Source organism: Calonectris borealis, chromosome 3 (assembly GCF_964195595.1).
Source record: "Calonectris borealis chromosome 3, bCalBor7.hap1.2, whole genome shotgun sequence".
NCBI classification, from domain to species: Eukaryota; Metazoa; Chordata; class Aves; order Procellariiformes; family Procellariidae; genus Calonectris; species Calonectris borealis.
In genome coordinates this window covers 33,734,190-33,752,037 of record NC_134314.1, presented here as the reverse complement: position 1 = coordinate 33,752,037, position 17,848 = coordinate 33,734,190, and the positions used below count along the sequence as shown (strand labels likewise).

Sequence of the window (17,848 nt, the reverse complement as noted above, 5' to 3'; positions counted from 1 at the left end):
CTAACGGCCACCCCCGCGGGTCGGCAGGGCGGGCCGGCCCCTTCCGGGCAGTTGGTGTTCAGTGCCCGAAGGAGGTGTGTGGAGGGGTTGTGTTTGGTGATTTTAGGTCTCGTTTCCTAAGACTGAGAAAACAGAAAGGAAAAAAAAGTCAGATCAGCCCTATAGGCCTGATGTTAGAGTGAAGTGTTATTAAAAAAAAAAAAAAAACAACAACCTACCAGACTTCAGCCACTGCAGAGCCTGTACCTGCTGATGTACTTTCCTTTCTCTGTGGAAAATAATACAGAAGAATAAAATTTCGACATCATCTAGTGTTGATGGCCTGTTAGGTTGTATCTCTTGAATAAATTAGTGGCAATAAAAACACCTCCGTACATTTTTGGGAAACTCTTCATATTTCTCTCGAGAGCAGTGCTTGAAAGCATTTCTTGCTATGAAGCAAGGTTGTTAAATTAATACTTAGATCTTATGCCAGGAGGCAGGCAAGCTTATGTTTAATTTATGTAAGTGGTAGAATACTTTTAAAAGTATTTATAAAAAAGAATACTTTTAAAACATCCAAAATAAATATTATATTCAACAACCTAGTATATTAGAGAATATTGCAAATTACATAAATGAAAAAGCCTAATATTTATTGACGATTGCAATACTTTTAGAGGTTAATTTTTAATTTGCTTTTGAAAAGAGATTTAGTGGACATGGACCTGAAACAGGCTTTAGTTAAACTGTTCAAATTTCAAAACTGTAAGAGGAAATGGGCTTGCCATGAGTGGTATCTCACACCGCTTCATTTTTTCCTGAAAACAATATAGGACCACAACCCATTTGTACATGTCAAAAACCCATAAGCAGATCTTTAAAAATCATTGCCTCTTACAATTTTCACTTAAGGCATGGTTTTATTTTCCTTGCCAGAATTCATGTTAACACTATCAGGTGAAACAGAACGTTTTAAACTCAGCTCAGCTTTTGATATTTTTTTGCACTTGCATATTCCGTCATATTACTGGATGAGTGAAACTGTAATACTAGAATACTGTGTTCTGAAACGGTGAACCTTTTTTATTTTCACTTGAAGACAAAACATGGGACCTTATTGTACTCCCACTGTGCATTCAACTTTTAATTGGGGTTTTAGATTTATAATACTTTCTTCCATGTTTAATTGGTGAGGCTGTTCTGACTTCTTAAATCTTGTTTTTCTTTCAGAAACTATTTCAGTGTCAGGTTTAATAGACTGAGTAAAGATACTATACAGTAATTGCCTGTAATGATCATGTAAGCTTTTGAAAGCAAATTATCAGAGAAAACATCCCTTTGGGTGAACACTGAATTGCTGGAAGTGTACCAAAAAAAGAAAAGTATTGGACAAATGTAAAAGCAAGGCTTTCTTATGGATATCTGGAAATTTCTAAGCCATGTAAGCTGGTTAAAATTTTGGAAACAAAAGAACTCCAAATGAATTCGTAGTTATAATATCATGATTGCTTTTTAATTTTAGCCAGATAGACAAGTATGGTTCAAAGACTAACCTCAAATCCAGCCTGGCAGCTTTGTTGATTTTTTTTGTGTCAATGAATGATTTATTTGAAATGGAAAACACTGACAGTTGTTTTTAACCTAAGCCATGAACTAAATTCATCAATCTCCCTCTGAGAGGAAATAAGATCATTTGAGATCACGTGTTTAGTTTAATTGTGATTTAATTGAATAATTTTTGGAGGATACATATCACAGGCACTGATGTTTGTCACCAGAAGCTAGTACTTTGAACTTGGGCAGTTCTATCTGTACATGTAAATAGGCATTTGAATTGTAAGTCTCCTGCAGTTATTTATCTCATTTAACAGCTTCATTATTCTATGTTTTAGAATGTTTTCTGTTGTGATTAAGAAAACCAAGTAACCTTTGCATTAACATTGTATACAAAGGGATTCACAGGACCTGATGGTTCTCGTGGAGACACAGGACCAAAAGGACAGAAGGTAAGAACAAAATTATGCATTAAATTATGGGATTTTTTTTTTAAGCAGGATTTTTGTTTGTCTCCATGCAACTAATGAGATGCTGCAGCCTTTCTTACATATTGAAACATAGTGAAACATCTGTACAGTACAGACCCATTGGGCCCTTTTTATATAGTACAAAGCAGCTTCCATTCCCCCAGCCAGCAGTAAGGAATGGTGGCATTACATTGATGACATTAAGGTTGAGCATCTTCAGTAATGGTGATGGTCTTTCCATCTTGTTGTACTGTGATTATGTCATAGTAATACCCAGTGGGAACAAGAACAGTGAAACCTGACTTCATCAGCAATCAGACAAATGAAAGACAGAAGATGAATCAGACATCAGAAGTCAGAGTAACCAGCATGTTTGAATTATTTTTTTTTGGGGGGAAAAAAGGCCTGAGGCTGTATCTTTTTAATATTGAGAAAGTCTTTCCTTTCTATCAAGTCTCACTGAAACCAGCATAGCATTAATGAAGTGAATAATAATTGCAGAATATGTCCACTAAATGATACCCTCCAAAAGGTGAGAGCATCTTCCTGTATGTTGTTCACAAAACTCGATGCTAATGCCTCTTGAAAAACTCCATTTTTATCTTCCGAAGGGTGAGCCAGGACTGCCAGGTGCTCGTGGACTTCCAGTAAGTAATACATTTAGTATATGAAGAGGCTTTTTAGACCTTAAGTATCAATAGGAAGGATTCTTACCATTAAATGTAGTGAAGAAAAGCCAGAAACTGTTTCTGAGGTTTCAAAGAACTCATAAGGTATTAAAGTAGAACATTAAGGAACCTTTTTGTCTTTATATCAAAGTGTGCAGATATTACTGAAAGGACGTGTTTGGTTTGTAGAAAAGAAAGGAGTGCTCACAAGTTTTGGTCGCATACTGTTGTTTTCTGTCTCTTTGTGAAAATGCTGTAGAGACAGGAAAGCCCATGTTTTATTTGCATAAATTAGTCTACAGTTATTCCTATTTCAGCTCCTTGCCATGTGTTTAAATGGGATCACTGAAGTGTAAATGCTGTATGGGACTTCCTGTGCTGTTCCATATGAAAACAGGATAAAATATGAGAAAGAACATGCGAAGAGTACTGTTTCAGTTGGCATGCAGATGGATTTAACACCTGTCTTTGGGGGCTGAAAATAATTGTGAATTTTAGAAATTTTACAGGGTTGAAGAAGTGAATGATGGTTGGCATGTAGAAACTTAGATTATATAGGAAACCAGGAAAAACCTCAAGGAAAATGGAACAAGATGACTGGCATGAAATTCTAATAGGGCTGCACATAATTAAAATTTAATTAAATTCATTTTGGAGAAATTATTGGAATTAAATAGAAGAGGCATTGTATTCCGATATAGCACTCCTTGCTGTGAAATTCTGTATCTTTGACTGTATCTATATATTTTTGACCCTGTCCCACTTTCATTAAGTTTATATTAAACAATCATTTTGATATTTGGCCAGAGAGGAAATTATAATGTTATTCTTGAAGACATTACATTATAGACATGTTCAAACTTAAGATGAATCATTCTGTGTGGACATTTGCGTTTAATTTTCATGGATGCTGTTTCTTACCTGAAAATCTGGACCATAGGTAATACTTTTATAATGGCTGGTCAATCTGTAGACTCAATATATGAGCTAAATTTAGTCACAGAAAATAGCAGAACTGAGGTAGCTTCTAGGTAGACTGAAAGCCCTACATTTTTCTGTTGAGTTTTTTGTTTGTTTGTTTGTTTTCATTTTTTTGCTGTCAAGTAGATGGGGAAATAATTTCTGTGTCGTTTGCAATGCATTTTAAAATGCGTAGCTGGAATGAGGAGATAGCTTAAATCTGTCAGATATGTTACTCAGATGATATGGAAAAAATTGTACATGAAAAGAACTACTATGGGAGAGGAAAAAATGGGGAATTAAAACTGAATTACTGAAATACTAGATTAAAATACTGTAGTATTTTAGCCTGTCAACTGAAATAAAAACTGGCTTGGGGAAAATATACATGATTTTACCTTACCATTAACAGACTAATGTGAGAACGAATAATTTAAGAGCCTTCAGAAAAAGTGGGTATATAAAATACACATAAAGAGGGTTAATCTCAATTTAGAAGTGGAGATGTTACTATGGGAAAACAGCAAACTGGACCAACTTGTCAAAGTAGAATGCTGATTCCATTCAGAGCAGCACTTACCTGATTCAGGTCTTTTGTGACCATATTTTGAGACTGTAAAAGCAATAAATCTGATGAGATTTTGGACCATTGTTCAATGTTTAGTGATTTTTGTTTGTCCTGAGACTTTCAGTCTTAAGGTGATAACGCTTCAGTGAGCCTCAGCTGGCATTACCTTTTGGGTTGTTCTGCCTCTGCTTAATAAGCAACTGGACCTTGTATTTAAAGGTGAATCTGCAGGGATATTTATAATGAGGAAATGAGAATTCTTACTTATTTAAAGGTAAAGAAAAGATGGATATACTTAGTCATCTTGTGTCATTACCCTTGTAATTGTTAACGTTAAGGTTAATCCGTAGACCTCACATTTTAGGAAGAAGCCTAGTGTTTGATTTTGTAGCTCCACAGTTGTTAACCTGTATATGCTGAATCCATATGGAAAGATGAATGCTAAAAATAAATCTCTTGTGGAAATTCAATTTATACAGGCTTTCCTTTTGATGAATGGCTTTAAGCTGCTGAAGAAATGGAGCAGTTAGAGGAAGTTTCTCAAAATGGCCAACACTGGTCATCTCACTTCTAGTGAGATTAAACTTACAGTAATGAAACCTAATAAAAAAAAAAAAAGAAGGGTAGATGTGGTAGTGCTGGAGCGTGATGGTTCTAACTCTCAGATTCAGAGACTTTTTGAGAAGCTTTTACTACAAGCGTGAAGTAATGGGGCTGTTTAACCTTTGCAGGTCTTTAGTTTGATCCGTGAGACCATGATACCTTGTTTACTAGAAACATAGTGAGCACACTTGTGAGTCTGCATACTAGTTATATGATTAATTGAGTATTTAGGTGTAATTTTGCATTGCTTTGAATTCAGTCAATGGCCTTTTGCAAGTGGAGTAGTTTCTGGATGGTTATCGAAAGACTTCATTTCTCACAAAAAGCTCTTGCTTAAGTTGTTAAAATGCTCAGTGCAAAGAGAAAGTCAGAAGCCTTGGCTACAACATTAATTAGTTTTAAATTATTATTACTGTTTTTCAAGCTCATCCAGTGGAATTTATTGGCCAAGTTAGGCCTTCAGGGTAACCGAAAGAAAGAATGCTAAGTATCTGAAGTTTTATATACAGCATTTGCTTTTCTGCTTCTGTCACCCTTTCTTCCCTAGAATGTATCCTGGCAATCTTCAGTTCTCTTCTTTTACTCTCCCTTTCCTCTATTTTTTCTTGCTTCATCATTTAGTTTTAATTTATTCTCTTTGTCTCATCTCTTTTGCGGGTATGACAGATTTACAAAATTAGTAGAATATTTCTGATTAATTCAAGTAATTTACCACCAAATACGCTGATGTCTCTGATCTGGCCCTGGTAAATGGACCTGGGGCTGCTACATGCATGTATTGCACCCTTTAGTCCATTCTCTCTGTTAAGTTCCCCTAACTTTTCTGTTAGCTGATATATTGCTAGTGTTTTACACATCTGACATATGGATAGGATCGTGTGCATTTAGTGATAGAGAAATTGAAAATATTTTAAGGTCTACTAAAGCACAGCTTCCGGCGCAGGGTACACGTACAAATACTGGTACGTGACTCTTTGCGGTGCATGGCAGCAGGTCCGCGTTGACTATGTGGAGGTACTTACCAGATCTACAGGGTGAGTGTCCCTGAACCAGGTGGTTACAGACTGTGGGTTACTGCCCATGCCCGTGCACTCCATGTGCTCCGTGGGTCAGATGAGTACCTCCAAAGCAGGCAACAGGCATCTGGGGATGTAAGGCTGCAGTCCCGGGCTGCGTGGAGAGGCTTCCCCTTTAGGATACAGACAGAGGCAGGAACATGGGCAGCTGGTTGGGTTCATTAACTGCTGTGTTTAGGGCCTTACTGGCTGATTGTCCTGGAGCTCTCAAGTCCGCAACTTGGTCTGCTTGCAGGGAGTTCATGGCCAGAAGGGTGGAGTAGCTGGGCGAGGGGGAGGCGTGTGTTGCTGGGGGACAGCCCTTGCTTCTTGGAGTCCTAATTAGGAGGGTGAGGAGATGCAATGGAGTGGGCAGAGGGGGGGACTGGGTTGTCCTGGGCCTTTGTGTGGGCTGGACACAGTAGCTGTAGTTGCTTCTTTTGGTATCACCGACTTTCCCTGCCACTGTTAGGGGCACGTTAGCAAGGGGTACTCCAATGAGAACCTGCAAGTAGTTGGTTTCCTTCTTTCAGAGGCAGGTGATGTTATAATATCAGATATGTGATGCAGTGAAAGTTTGATTTGTGTAGTCAAATATAGACATGTATAATTTAATGAATTGCAGGAAGGGGGCGTTAATAGCAAAGGTATTATGTAGGTTATGCAAGATGAAAAAGTTTACTTTCTGCTGTGTATTAAATGGTTAAAATGGAATGACTCTGATAAATGCCTGAAATTTTCCCTGTGTTATACCAAGTTTTCTAAAGACAACCTTGCAGATACAATCCTGCACTCAGCCCAGGCGCTTTGTTGCATCAAATCTCCTGAAGATTTAAGTATGTTTGTGATTTTATATGCCAGTGTTTCATACACGTCATTGACACTGTTCTCCATAAAATTATCCATTTACTTTAGTAATGCAAGACTGAGGGATCTGTTTTCTTAGAGGGAATGTATTGTCCAAATAGGCAGAAACACATTTTTATTTTGGATACTTCTCATTAAAATGATACAGAACAAAACTGATGGAAAATGTAAACAGGAGCAGTTTGGTGTTCTTTCTGATTACCAAAAAGCGCTAGTTTAATGGATTTAGACCTCAGGGAAGCAATGGCAAAAAAAAATATTCTCTTTTATTATCAATTTAAATGCACTGTTGGAAGGAAATGATTATAGCATAGATGTGTTTATCATAGATGGTACTTGATAATTAGCTAAATCCAAAGGCTTCATTCCTTTGTGGAAATATATGTGTTTGCAAATATGTGTAAATAAATGCTACTGCAAGGCAACTTAATCAATAATTTAATGTTTCATGTGATATTGATTACTGAATAATAAAATTGATATTTAACATTAGTTAAATAAGTTTTCAAAATGATTTTGCAGAATCAAACATCAGGTTTTTTGTACCTTTTTATCTCAAATACTCTGTTCTTGGCAAACAGCTTGACTAGGTGTGGAACACTCCCCACATTTCTGACATATTTTCATAATTCACAGGGCAAGGGGCTTCTTGGGCCACCTGTAAGTATAATTTTTACAATTCATAAATATAGGGTTTAATGAATTTGTTTAAATATTCAATAAAGCTCTTACACTGTTATAAAAAGTAATTCAGTGAAAAAAGAGACTGTTTTAATCCTGATGTTCTATGTCTGTTATGTATGGTTTCTTCAGCTACTACTGAGGTTGCTTAGGTCTGTGGTATACGGGGCAAAAATACTGGTATCTGAAGGCATAGTTTGTTGTTTGAGAGAATTACGTGTTCTCACTCCTTGGATGCTTGTTATAGAGGTATTGCATGGTTTAAAAATATTATTTAACTTGGTTGTTATAGGGTCCAACTGGTGCAGCAGGACTTCCTGGGGAAGTAGGTCGTGCTGGTCCACCTGTAAGTACTACCATGTTAGCTAAAAATGTAGGTTTATTCAATTGCTAGAATGTACTTATAGAAAAAATGAATAATTACTGTGCTGTCTAAATACTATTTGGAGTATAACAGCACTTGAAAGCATATTTTTTTTCCTCTACAGTGATCACTGGTAGAGGAAAGATTGTGTTTGAAGCTCATAAGGAACAGTGAATAGCACAAAGTCAGGGCCACCCATTAGATTAGAATTAAATGTTTCATATAGTGTCCCTACTCTACTTCTCCTCTTATTCAAGGAAAATTAAAATCAAAAAGTAAACCTGCCAGAAATACAGGAAATGTAAAACTTAACATTACATGTAGACCTTAGCTTTACTCCTGTCTTCTCACATATATGTTATGGTACGTGACCACATACTACTTCTGTTTTCCATTTGCATATCAGTGAACATGGCAATTCAGTATTTCTTCTTAGTCTCATTTTAAGTGTGACTTCATCTACTACCTTACTGCTAAACTGTGCACTCAAGTTTCAGCACACTGTCATATTTTGACTCCATACTTTACCACTGAAATGCAAATTGAAACCAATTGTTAATTTTTTACTTGAAATCTGAAATAGCATTAAAATTTTGTTTAATGAAGCCTACTTATTAATGCATACCTCTCCCCATGTGTTGTACTCAGTCATATAAATGAATATAAAAAAGAATATTAAAAACTGCCAATTTGTTTCAGAAGGTGATCCATCTAGCTCACTGTCTTGTCTGTAGCAAGGGCAATAATGGATACCTAGCAAAGTGTACAGGCTATTTGTAAAATGGCATTTTTTTCTCATACTGTCCCACATTCTGGCAGTTGGTAGTTCAGAGACTGCCTGAATTAGAAATTGCATCTGTGCTGCCTTTTTCAAAAGCTATGTATGAGCCTATCCTCCATTAATGTATTCAGTCCCTTTTTGAATCCATTTATACCATGGGCCTCCATAACACGTTGTGATAATGAGTCCCACAGTGTAATTATACATTGTGTGGAAAAGAAATATTCCTTTTTAGTGTTTTTAAACCTATGGCTCTATAGTTCATGCGTTGTGAGACTTAGTGAATAATTTTTCTATATTCATGTTGTTAATTTCATTTATGATTTAATAACATATCAAACATAATATTGAGATGACAGTATTAAGTTAAAAGGTGGTCCCTATCAGAATATGAGATTTTAATTAAAAACATTCAGCAAAAATAATTTGCAGAGGTTCTGTGTTGTCATTACTTCTGAAAGCACTGGACATCAAAACTTCACAAACAGGAGAAGATTCTAACTTGGTAAATTCATCTTGGGCTCTGAAAAAGGGGATTTTTTCCTCTCTGTGCTTTGGGCATTTTTGCCAGTTACTACGATTCTTTTAATTAAGAATTAGCAGTTATGAGATAGAGGAGTGCATAGATGATACTGTGGTTAGATGTTTCAGCTTTCTAAAGCAGCTGAAAATTTACTGTTTTTTTGTGGCTCCTATTCCACATCGTGGCTCCCATTCTACTAAAAAATTGGTTTTCCTATTCTACTCTGGGAGCCATGTTGTGGGTTGATGTTTTAATTGCTACCTAGCATGTCCTTCTGTAGCTACTTAATTTCTCACTGTTGTTGTGTGGTATGCTGGTTGTCATTATTACTATGAATCAACAAAATTATTTTACCTTTTTTTAGGGAGATCCAGGAAAAAGAGGGCCACCAGGGCCACCAGGACCACCAGGCCCTCGGGTAAGTGATTGCCTTTAATATGTGCTAATGTCTGAATTATGTATTTTTGCTGCTTGAACAAAACTTCTCCTCAAGTCCTATAGCTGAATACCGACTTTAGGATTTCAGCAGGCTATATTAATTCATAATGTCTACAAGCTTGTGTTCAAACCCTGAGATGCAAATAATTTAATTATACCAACATTTGATCTTCCATTTAGAAAGCAAGTTTCTAATCTTCATGGTTATAAAAGATAGTTTGAAATGCAAACTGTGTAACTTCTGTCATGATGTTTTCCCATTTCTGCATATGGTCTTAAACTGTAAGTTTTACAGGTTTTAAACTTGCCTGTGAATTACAGTATTACTGTAAATGGAGTCTTTGTTGGACGTCACGCGTAGTACTTCAGCACAGGTAGACTTTTCTCTGTTAGGAGGAAAAAAATCTAATATTTGGCTCATGAGCCAGAAATATATGCTCCCAGCTGGGTTAAGTTCTAACGTCTTTCTTGCAACCAGGCCTGCTACTTGCAAGGGATACAAGAAAGCTTTACACCAGTGCTTTGCCTCTCTAGGGGAATGGTTATCTTCTTTGAACCTCTTGGGAGGAGGGATGTGTGTTATGCCTTTTTCTTGTGGCTATTTACCTGCCCAGAGAGGTAAAATGGAGCGTTTGGCAGACACATCGGAGGCTGGGTGCTGTGAAATGCAAACGGCTGGGAAACGTGTCATACTAATGTCTTTTTAAAAGCTGTACTGTTCCTCTGCTGGACAGACCCTAAATCCACATGCTTTCTTGTTTTCATGGAAGTTGCCAGAGAATTGGCAGGGGCATTGTAAAAAATGTGAATAGTAAAGTGGAGAAGAGTATTTAGGAAACAAGTAAAAAGGAATTATCAGTAATGGCGTATACTGCTTCTATTCCTTGACAGTTTTGTTCTTTTTAGATTTCTGAAGTGCCATAATCCCACTCCAGTTGATGACATTATGGACCCAAACATATCCTCAGCTTTTTTTTTAATTCTTCGGTATCAAAGGAGACAGCTCATTCCTTAAACTCTCCTGTGCTTCTCTATCAAACAGTGTGCTCACTCTCATTGGGCTTTAAAGAATCCAGCTGCTGCTGTGAAATCATATTTCTCCCTGTTGTGCCTCATAAGCCTCCCGTTAGCTTCCATCAAGTATTTGATTTAATATGAGGAATGGCCTTTCCCCCACTGAGTCCATCTTGTTGTACACTGATCTCTAGTTTATTGCAATTACATTAACTGCCAGACATCTCACTCGTCTACCAATACTTGTGTTGTGGGAAGATTATTTTCTCTGTAAAGATCTGAATCTTTTGCTGAATGCTAGTAAATTGGCAAAGTAAAAGTTATCCTTATTACAGAAATTGTCTTGGGTTCTATTGGAAATTCATTGGGTTTGTATATATTTGCTCTACATTTAATTGAAAATATGCTAAAAACCAAAAGAAATATTTTGTTTTTCAGAAAAGTTGATCTAAGTTAGAGGGCAGGATTTTGCAGGTACTTGCAATCCTACTATAAAATCCTACAGTACCTGCAATCCTACAATACAATCCTACAGTTTAGATGCTTTTCATGTTGGACATCCTTTGGTTGATTATACTTCTGATTACAGCTTTAGATAGTAGTATTTTCTGGTTTGTCTAATGACTATATTGTCTAATGAGTCAGGTTTGGTTATTTCTCTTTTACTGACTTTGATTAATTTCATTTAATTTAGGGAACAATTGGCCTGCAAGATGGTGACCCATTGGTAAGATAGTTATCTGCGTTTTTTTTTAAATAATCTCGGACAACCTTATTCAACCTATGTGGTAGTAACTATGTGGATGCTTTTCCAGTGTCCCAATGCTTGTCCACCTGGCCGCCCAGGACATGCTGGCTTAATGGGAATGAAGGTAAGAGAATCTGTTTTATAGAATCATAGAATCATTAAGGTTGGAAAAGACCTCTAAGATCATCGAGTCCAACTATCAACTCAACATCACCATGCCCACTAAACCATGTCTCTAAGCGAGTTTTCTCAAGCTTTCCTTACAGAGATACTGTCTCGAAGTACTAGGGAGGGTAATTGCTGGCTTGACAAAAGGGCAGTTCACTGTTCGTTTCAGAAACATTGCATCAGTGTGGATGCTTAGGGTTATTTCAACTCTTGACTGCCAAAATAACCTCTTGTTGTTGAAATCTCTTACTGCTGCTGTAATCTTCAGGGTAAAATTTTTGTGTGGTCCTGAAAGGATTAGAGTATGTGAAGGATTGCTTCATTCACTTTCTGGACCATTTATAGTTTGACTCCAGAAACTCTAAATATTCCCCCAAATCCTTAGTCTTTTTTCCTTCTTTCTCTCTTCCTGGGAGACCTATAACACACTAAATTGAAATGAACACTTTTTGAGTCTCATTTTATCTAAGATTTTTTTTTTATATATTGTTTGCTGGTTTCTAGGAATACTGTTAGCCTGACGAAATTGTTGTGGGGTAACGTAAGAAGAAATACTAACCTGCCTAGAAATACAGCCTTGTTAGATTCAGGAGCAGATCTTTTTGAACATGTACTTAATATGTGGTGTTAACTAGATAAGCGAGGAAGCAGTGGTGAATGGGGATTGCAGAGGGAACAGCAAGATGGTTCTGAGGATTCTGTGTCTGTTTCACAAAACTCAGTATTTTAATTTTGAATAATCTCTAATTATTTATTTATTTTGTTTTTTACATTTATTTTAGGGACAGAAAGGTTCAAAAGGAGAGTCTGGTGAACCAGGAAAACAAGGTTATAAGGTAAAAAAAAAAGAGGAAAAACTGCTGATGTTTTTAGCAAGCTAGTAGTAGTTTAGCCTCTTCTTCAAGAACAGTATTATATTTTGTTAGAACTATTGATTGTTTTACCAGGATTCATGAAGAGATGCTACATATCATAATGCTCCAGAGTAACCAAAGGCATATCTCTATTCTTCATTCACCTGTACTCTGTATTTATTATGATGCAGAAGTCATACTCCTCTTGCTTTTTATTTTGATCATTCAGTTTAATTAATATGGAACTCATGGCAAAAATGGAATTAAAATTTATTAATTGGAAAACTTCCAAACATTTAAATGCAGAAGAATTCTGTGGATTTATCAAATAAATTGTTCTGTGGCACAGATGAGTAATAACAGGAAGAATGAGAGGGAAAAATGTATTTGAGAGGGAAAGTTCATACACAAAGAAAGTTTATAACTATAGTAAAGAAGCCAAGTCCGATTCAGCTTGAAGACTGAATTGTGAACTCTTTTAAGGTGTTTCATTTGAACTAACCTTGTTTAATATTGAAATATTCGTAAGAAAAGTTGAGAAGATTTGCACTGCCTTGGTCTGTGCTTCAATGCTGGAGGAAAAAAAAAATCAGAGAAAAGTTTTTTAGAATACCTCTTCTCTCTATTCCTAAGCATATTGAAAAGACTATTAATTTATTAGAAACAGCTTGTCTATTTTTTTTGCTGGATGTTGAGCAGTTGTCTTATGCTCAAAAATCCCTTTTTGCAAATTAAACTGGCAGTGAGTACTGTCGTTCCATTAGTGCGCACTATCATTGCATCATCTAATCAAATAGGGGTTTGACCAGATAAGGCATTTTACCATTTTAATTTTCAAAAAAATTCTGAAGTGCAATGTGGTATTGTGACGCAGAGCTACTAGCATATGCAGTCCATTCACACATATGAGTATACCTTCATTACACTTTTAGTCTAAAAGAACAAGAAAACCTAAAGAGATGATTAACGTCAAGAAAAAAAGGAATGACAGATTAAGAGTAAAATATCATTATTGTTCTTTATACTGGGGTTGCTTTGAAGTTACCCTTTTGACTAATAGTTGAATGGAATGTGAACCTAAACAAGATCTGTCTATATTCTGAGGAAGTAGTGTGACTTCATTTGGATTTCCTTCAAGCAGGACATGGTGACAGAAAACAGTAAGTAGTAAATGTACCTCCTACGATGAGAGAGCGATATGCATGGTATGGATTAGCTACAGATGTATTCCTTTTGCTTTCCCAGGGTGAAGAAGGGGACCAAGGACCCAGTGGTGAAGTGGGAGCTCAAGGCCCTCCAGTAAAGTATTTCCTCTTAAATAGTGTTACCCATTTGCTTTATTGTGTCATATCTTTTTTTCTTCTTATTGTAAGAAAACAGATATTATAGAATCTCCTTTCTCTTTATTCTGCCATATTGTCTGTGAGTGAAAGTAGAATTATTTAAGTCCCTCCAAAGAGCTACATTATCACTCGGCACAAAGCTCTAAATAGATCTATGGAAAGGCTTATTTTAACAAGTGTTTCATGTCCTAAATTTTGTGTTGTGCTTAGATTGTGCAAATAGTTGGGGGTTTTTTTGGTATTTTTTCTCGGTCTTCCTTTCCATAATTTTGATGACTCTGACTTCATCCTTGCAAAGCTAGTGTTTTAAACAAACATGGTTTTAAACTGTGAAATTCAGGCTTAGCTAAGACTTGAGGATGAAGTAGCAGCCACTGAAGAATAGAGGGTTTTTTTTCAATTTTTTTTTCTTAAGTTTTTTGCCTTTTTGCCTGCCAAAGAAGCATCCTTCAATCACACCTATGATTTTGGAATTATTTTTTTGTTTTGCTTCACTCGACTTCTTTGTTCTAGCACATACCTCCTCAGCTTGTTTCCTTGTGAGGAGCTGCTCTTTTGGTTACCACAAGTGAACAGGCAACAGGGGACAGAATAAAAGGGTCATTCTAAGTAAGAGAAATGGGCATAGGCATAACACATTTAATTTCTATAGTTTATTTTCTGATGGGGTCTTATGCTTTTTTCCTAGGTGTGAAACTATTTCTTTAATCCATTGGTGTCCAGATGTGATACTATGCAGGAGCTACCTCGATGCATATAACATCCAAATCCTAAATTACAGAATTCTCTATAAACATAAGACAGTATAAACCTCCGGATTAGGACTAGAGAAAGATAAAGAAATAAAAGACACTAAGTAAAGGAAAGGGTGTAATCCTTCTTCTGTTTGATGCTGAAAAAAGTATCCTTGGTGCTCTGGTGCAGAGAAAGTACTTGTGTAAGATGCAGCTTCTGCTGTCTGAAGGCCCTGTGGGGACCAATTCATTTAAATCAGTTTGGTAAAGTTCTTCAATCACTGTGAAATAACACAGTAGAATTAAAAAACAGTTAGAGATTGACTTTCCTTTCCCTTTTTTGTTTTTTAATGCATTACTCATGTCACTTCACTGTTTCACCAGTTACAAACAAGCTTTAAAATAATTGTTTCTTATTAAAATGTAGGATTCACAATATGCAGAAAGTGATGTCAGATAGACAACCTATGGAAACGAGGATAGACAAGGCTTTAGAGGCAGGGATGGAGAGGCTGTGGACTCTTGTATTTTCTTGTACGTTTCTTATATAAACGACTGTAAGGCTCAGATCCACAGAAGGGATTAGGAATCTGGTCTCCACAGCAGCACCTGCGATCCAACACTCTTATGTAATGCATTGACAAGAAGACTTGCATAAGATAAGCCATCTCTGGGAGAGGTGTTGCTTTTGATAGAAAGTAGTGGGTGCCGCAATGTGCCTACTTCCATCTCTGATCTTGGAACAAGGATTAGACTGTGGGTATCTCCCTTGTTGGGCTGTAGTCACTGTTGCATTATCATGATTTTTCTCACATTTTGGGCTGACAAAGCTTTAAATGTTCTGTGCAAGATTTCATCTAACTTCATTAGGAGCAAGTAAAAGGACTGCCCATCTACAGTCTGGTCAATGAGTTGGTTTGCCTATGCTGCATTGAAGTGCCTGTAGCTGTTTCGTTAACACAGTTGTAGTGCATTCTTCTTGTTGTAGGACTGAGAGTTTGGTCCCTCTGCAGAGAGACATGTCATGTAGTTTCAGTCTCTCAGGAAGAGGAAAACATTGAAGCCAAATTTCCCATGAGACTGTATTTTGAAGGGAAGTGATGATAGTTATGATATATCCTGCTGCTGTAGGATGTCTACTCAGTCCAGCCTCTCAGTTGTGGTGGGCATATAAACTCAGCACTTGTATTCTCAAAAACCTTGCCCAATTTTGTCTACCTCTAGAGTTCTATAACGTCTGATGGTGCCTTCCTCCTGCATCTGTCCTATATCCCACTTAAGACAACTTAGCACTTTTGCAAATCTGGCCTTCATGTGTTCCTCTCACACAGGCTGCACAGGGAGAACACTTCAACTCTGTGGTAATCAGGAAGAGAAATCAGTGCGTTTTTTCAGTCCTTAAGGCATATTTGTGATTGTAGCATTCAACCTGCTAGTTTTGTTATTCTTTTAAAAATTCTTAAATTAGTAAAATACCAAATTACCATATAAATTAAATATTCTAATACAGAAGTAGCTGGATTTCTCCTTTGGTACTAAAAAAATAGTAAAGTAAGCATAAAGAAAGCACATAGAACTCTGAGTTTTCTGTCTGAAAACTAGGACAGTTCTGATGAAAAGATTTAAGCATAATTTGAACATACTTTTCATTTTCAGGGCATCCTAGGTATCAGAGGTATAACTGGTATAATGGGACCTAAAGGTACCAAAGTGAGTATTAACCTTTCTTTCCATAAAATCACCTGGATAAAAAAATGTACACCTCTGTATTTTTTTAAAGCTTATTTAAATTTCTCCTTTTTGTCCCTGCATTTTCTCTCTCCCGCCAGCTGTATTTCCATAGCTACTGTACTTCTGGTTAGGAAGAAAGGCAGCTTGGTCCTTCTGATTAATGAAGTACACATACTCTTCACACCTTTCCCTCTGATCCTTGGATTTGCATGTGTGCAAGTATGTAGTTAGCAAGATAGCAAGTTATAGCAGTTACGGACTATAGCATATTTTATTTAAAGCTAAAATTTATTAAGGAGTCCCTCCTGTGGTTTGCATCTTCCTGAAGCCTTTTGCTTCCACTGTCCTAGTTTTTGTTAGGATTTTTTATTGAGAGTTTGTTCTTTTTCCATTCTTTCTGTCTTTTGCATCTTTTGTGTCTTAAATTGCTGCCAGTGGGATTCATGTTTTTATGGGCTCTGACTTTGCTGGGTAATTTTCCTGTGTTCATCAAAGTGTTTCTAACTGTTATTTCAAAGCTGACTTACATTTCTATTCTTATGATCTTGCTAAATCTATATGGTAAAAATTTTTGTAAGGAGTAAAATGTAGCGATCATGCCATTGTCTCCTTCTCCAGAAATGAAATCATGGAAACCTTATTCTGTGATCATCTATGTTCAGAAACAACATCAGATTTGTCCTGATTATGAAACTTCTCATGTGTGATCCTTCCTAGCCTCTTGGACACATTTGCTAAGCTCTTACTATCTTACTTTGCTTTTCTGGTCGTCTTTGTATCTTCTAATTCTTCATAGTTATTTGCCTACATTTTCATGCTGTTTTGTCTATTTGAAATATTTACTACATCTGTTTGACAAAGGAGTTCCTCATTCTCTGTAAGTCTTTTTGAAAACATTTTTTTTTCTCTCCATTTAAAATTACTTACAGGGTAGCAATTGCATTGTTTCCTTGAAATGTATGTGATAAAAATAGCTGCACTGCACTTGATGATTTCTGTTCACATTTTGATGCTATTCTATTATGTGGTGAAGGATATAGTATTATTAAGGAAGACACAGACATTTTCTGAAGTAGCGTGAAAAGGACTACCTCCTTGCTGTCCGATATGATTTTTTAGAGAATTAATTGAATGTCATTTTTTAAATGACATTGTTCCATAGTTAAAAAATATTGGCTTTCATAACTCCACAAAAAAACAAGACATAAAAAAAAAAGTTTGCCAAAATTCCTTTGTGGTTTTGTTGTTTTTTTTTTTTTAAAATTAGAGCTATAAAAACCCCTCAGCTGTAGAGAATTTGCAGCTCCTAGCAAACCAGGAGGGAGCATAAGTTGTTAGTGTTTCAGCACTTCATTTTAATGTCTTGTGTTATCTACTTGTTTTGTAGGGATCTCGTGGGCTTGATGGTGAGCCTGGTCCCCAAGGTCTTCCTGGTGCACCTGTAAGTAGAGTGTGTGTTAGCCAAACTCTTCCCAGGGTCTACCCAGTTAGATACTAAGTCCTGAAACTTTGTGGCTGTGAATCAGAAAAGCCTTTGATTAATCCAATTCCATTGATTCCCCACAGGTGAATAAATGATATGACAGTGATGTCAAGTCCAGAATCTCTTACTGTCCCCAAGGAATTATGGAGTAGATGAACACATGTTAGCCTCTTAGTATGTTATTGTTACCTCTTCATTCTGAGTGCTACTGTGCATTAGGGTGGCTTGGAATTTTTCAGGTTTTAAACTGGAAAATACT

At 36.5% G+C, this 17,848-nt stretch overlaps 1 protein-coding gene across 1 annotated transcript in view; it reads left to right on the top strand.

The window, feature by feature from the left end:
- Positions 1–17,848, top strand: part of LOC142080228 (uncharacterized) — a 64,085-nt gene that overhangs the window by 22,043 nt on the left and 24,194 nt on the right. The window contains exons 11-21 of the mRNA XM_075145289.1: positions 1,935–1,988; positions 2,618–2,653; positions 7,364–7,387; positions 7,701–7,754; positions 9,441–9,494; positions 11,223–11,255; positions 11,344–11,400; positions 12,227–12,280; positions 13,544–13,597; positions 16,032–16,085; positions 17,494–17,547. Coding sequence (XP_075001390.1) covers positions 1,935–1,988; positions 2,618–2,653; positions 7,364–7,387; positions 7,701–7,754; positions 9,441–9,494; positions 11,223–11,255; positions 11,344–11,400; positions 12,227–12,280; positions 13,544–13,597; positions 16,032–16,085; positions 17,494–17,547 — 528 coding nt within the window. The remainder of the gene's footprint in view (positions 1–1,934; positions 1,989–2,617; positions 2,654–7,363; positions 7,388–7,700; positions 7,755–9,440; positions 9,495–11,222; positions 11,256–11,343; positions 11,401–12,226; positions 12,281–13,543; positions 13,598–16,031; positions 16,086–17,493; positions 17,548–17,848) is intronic.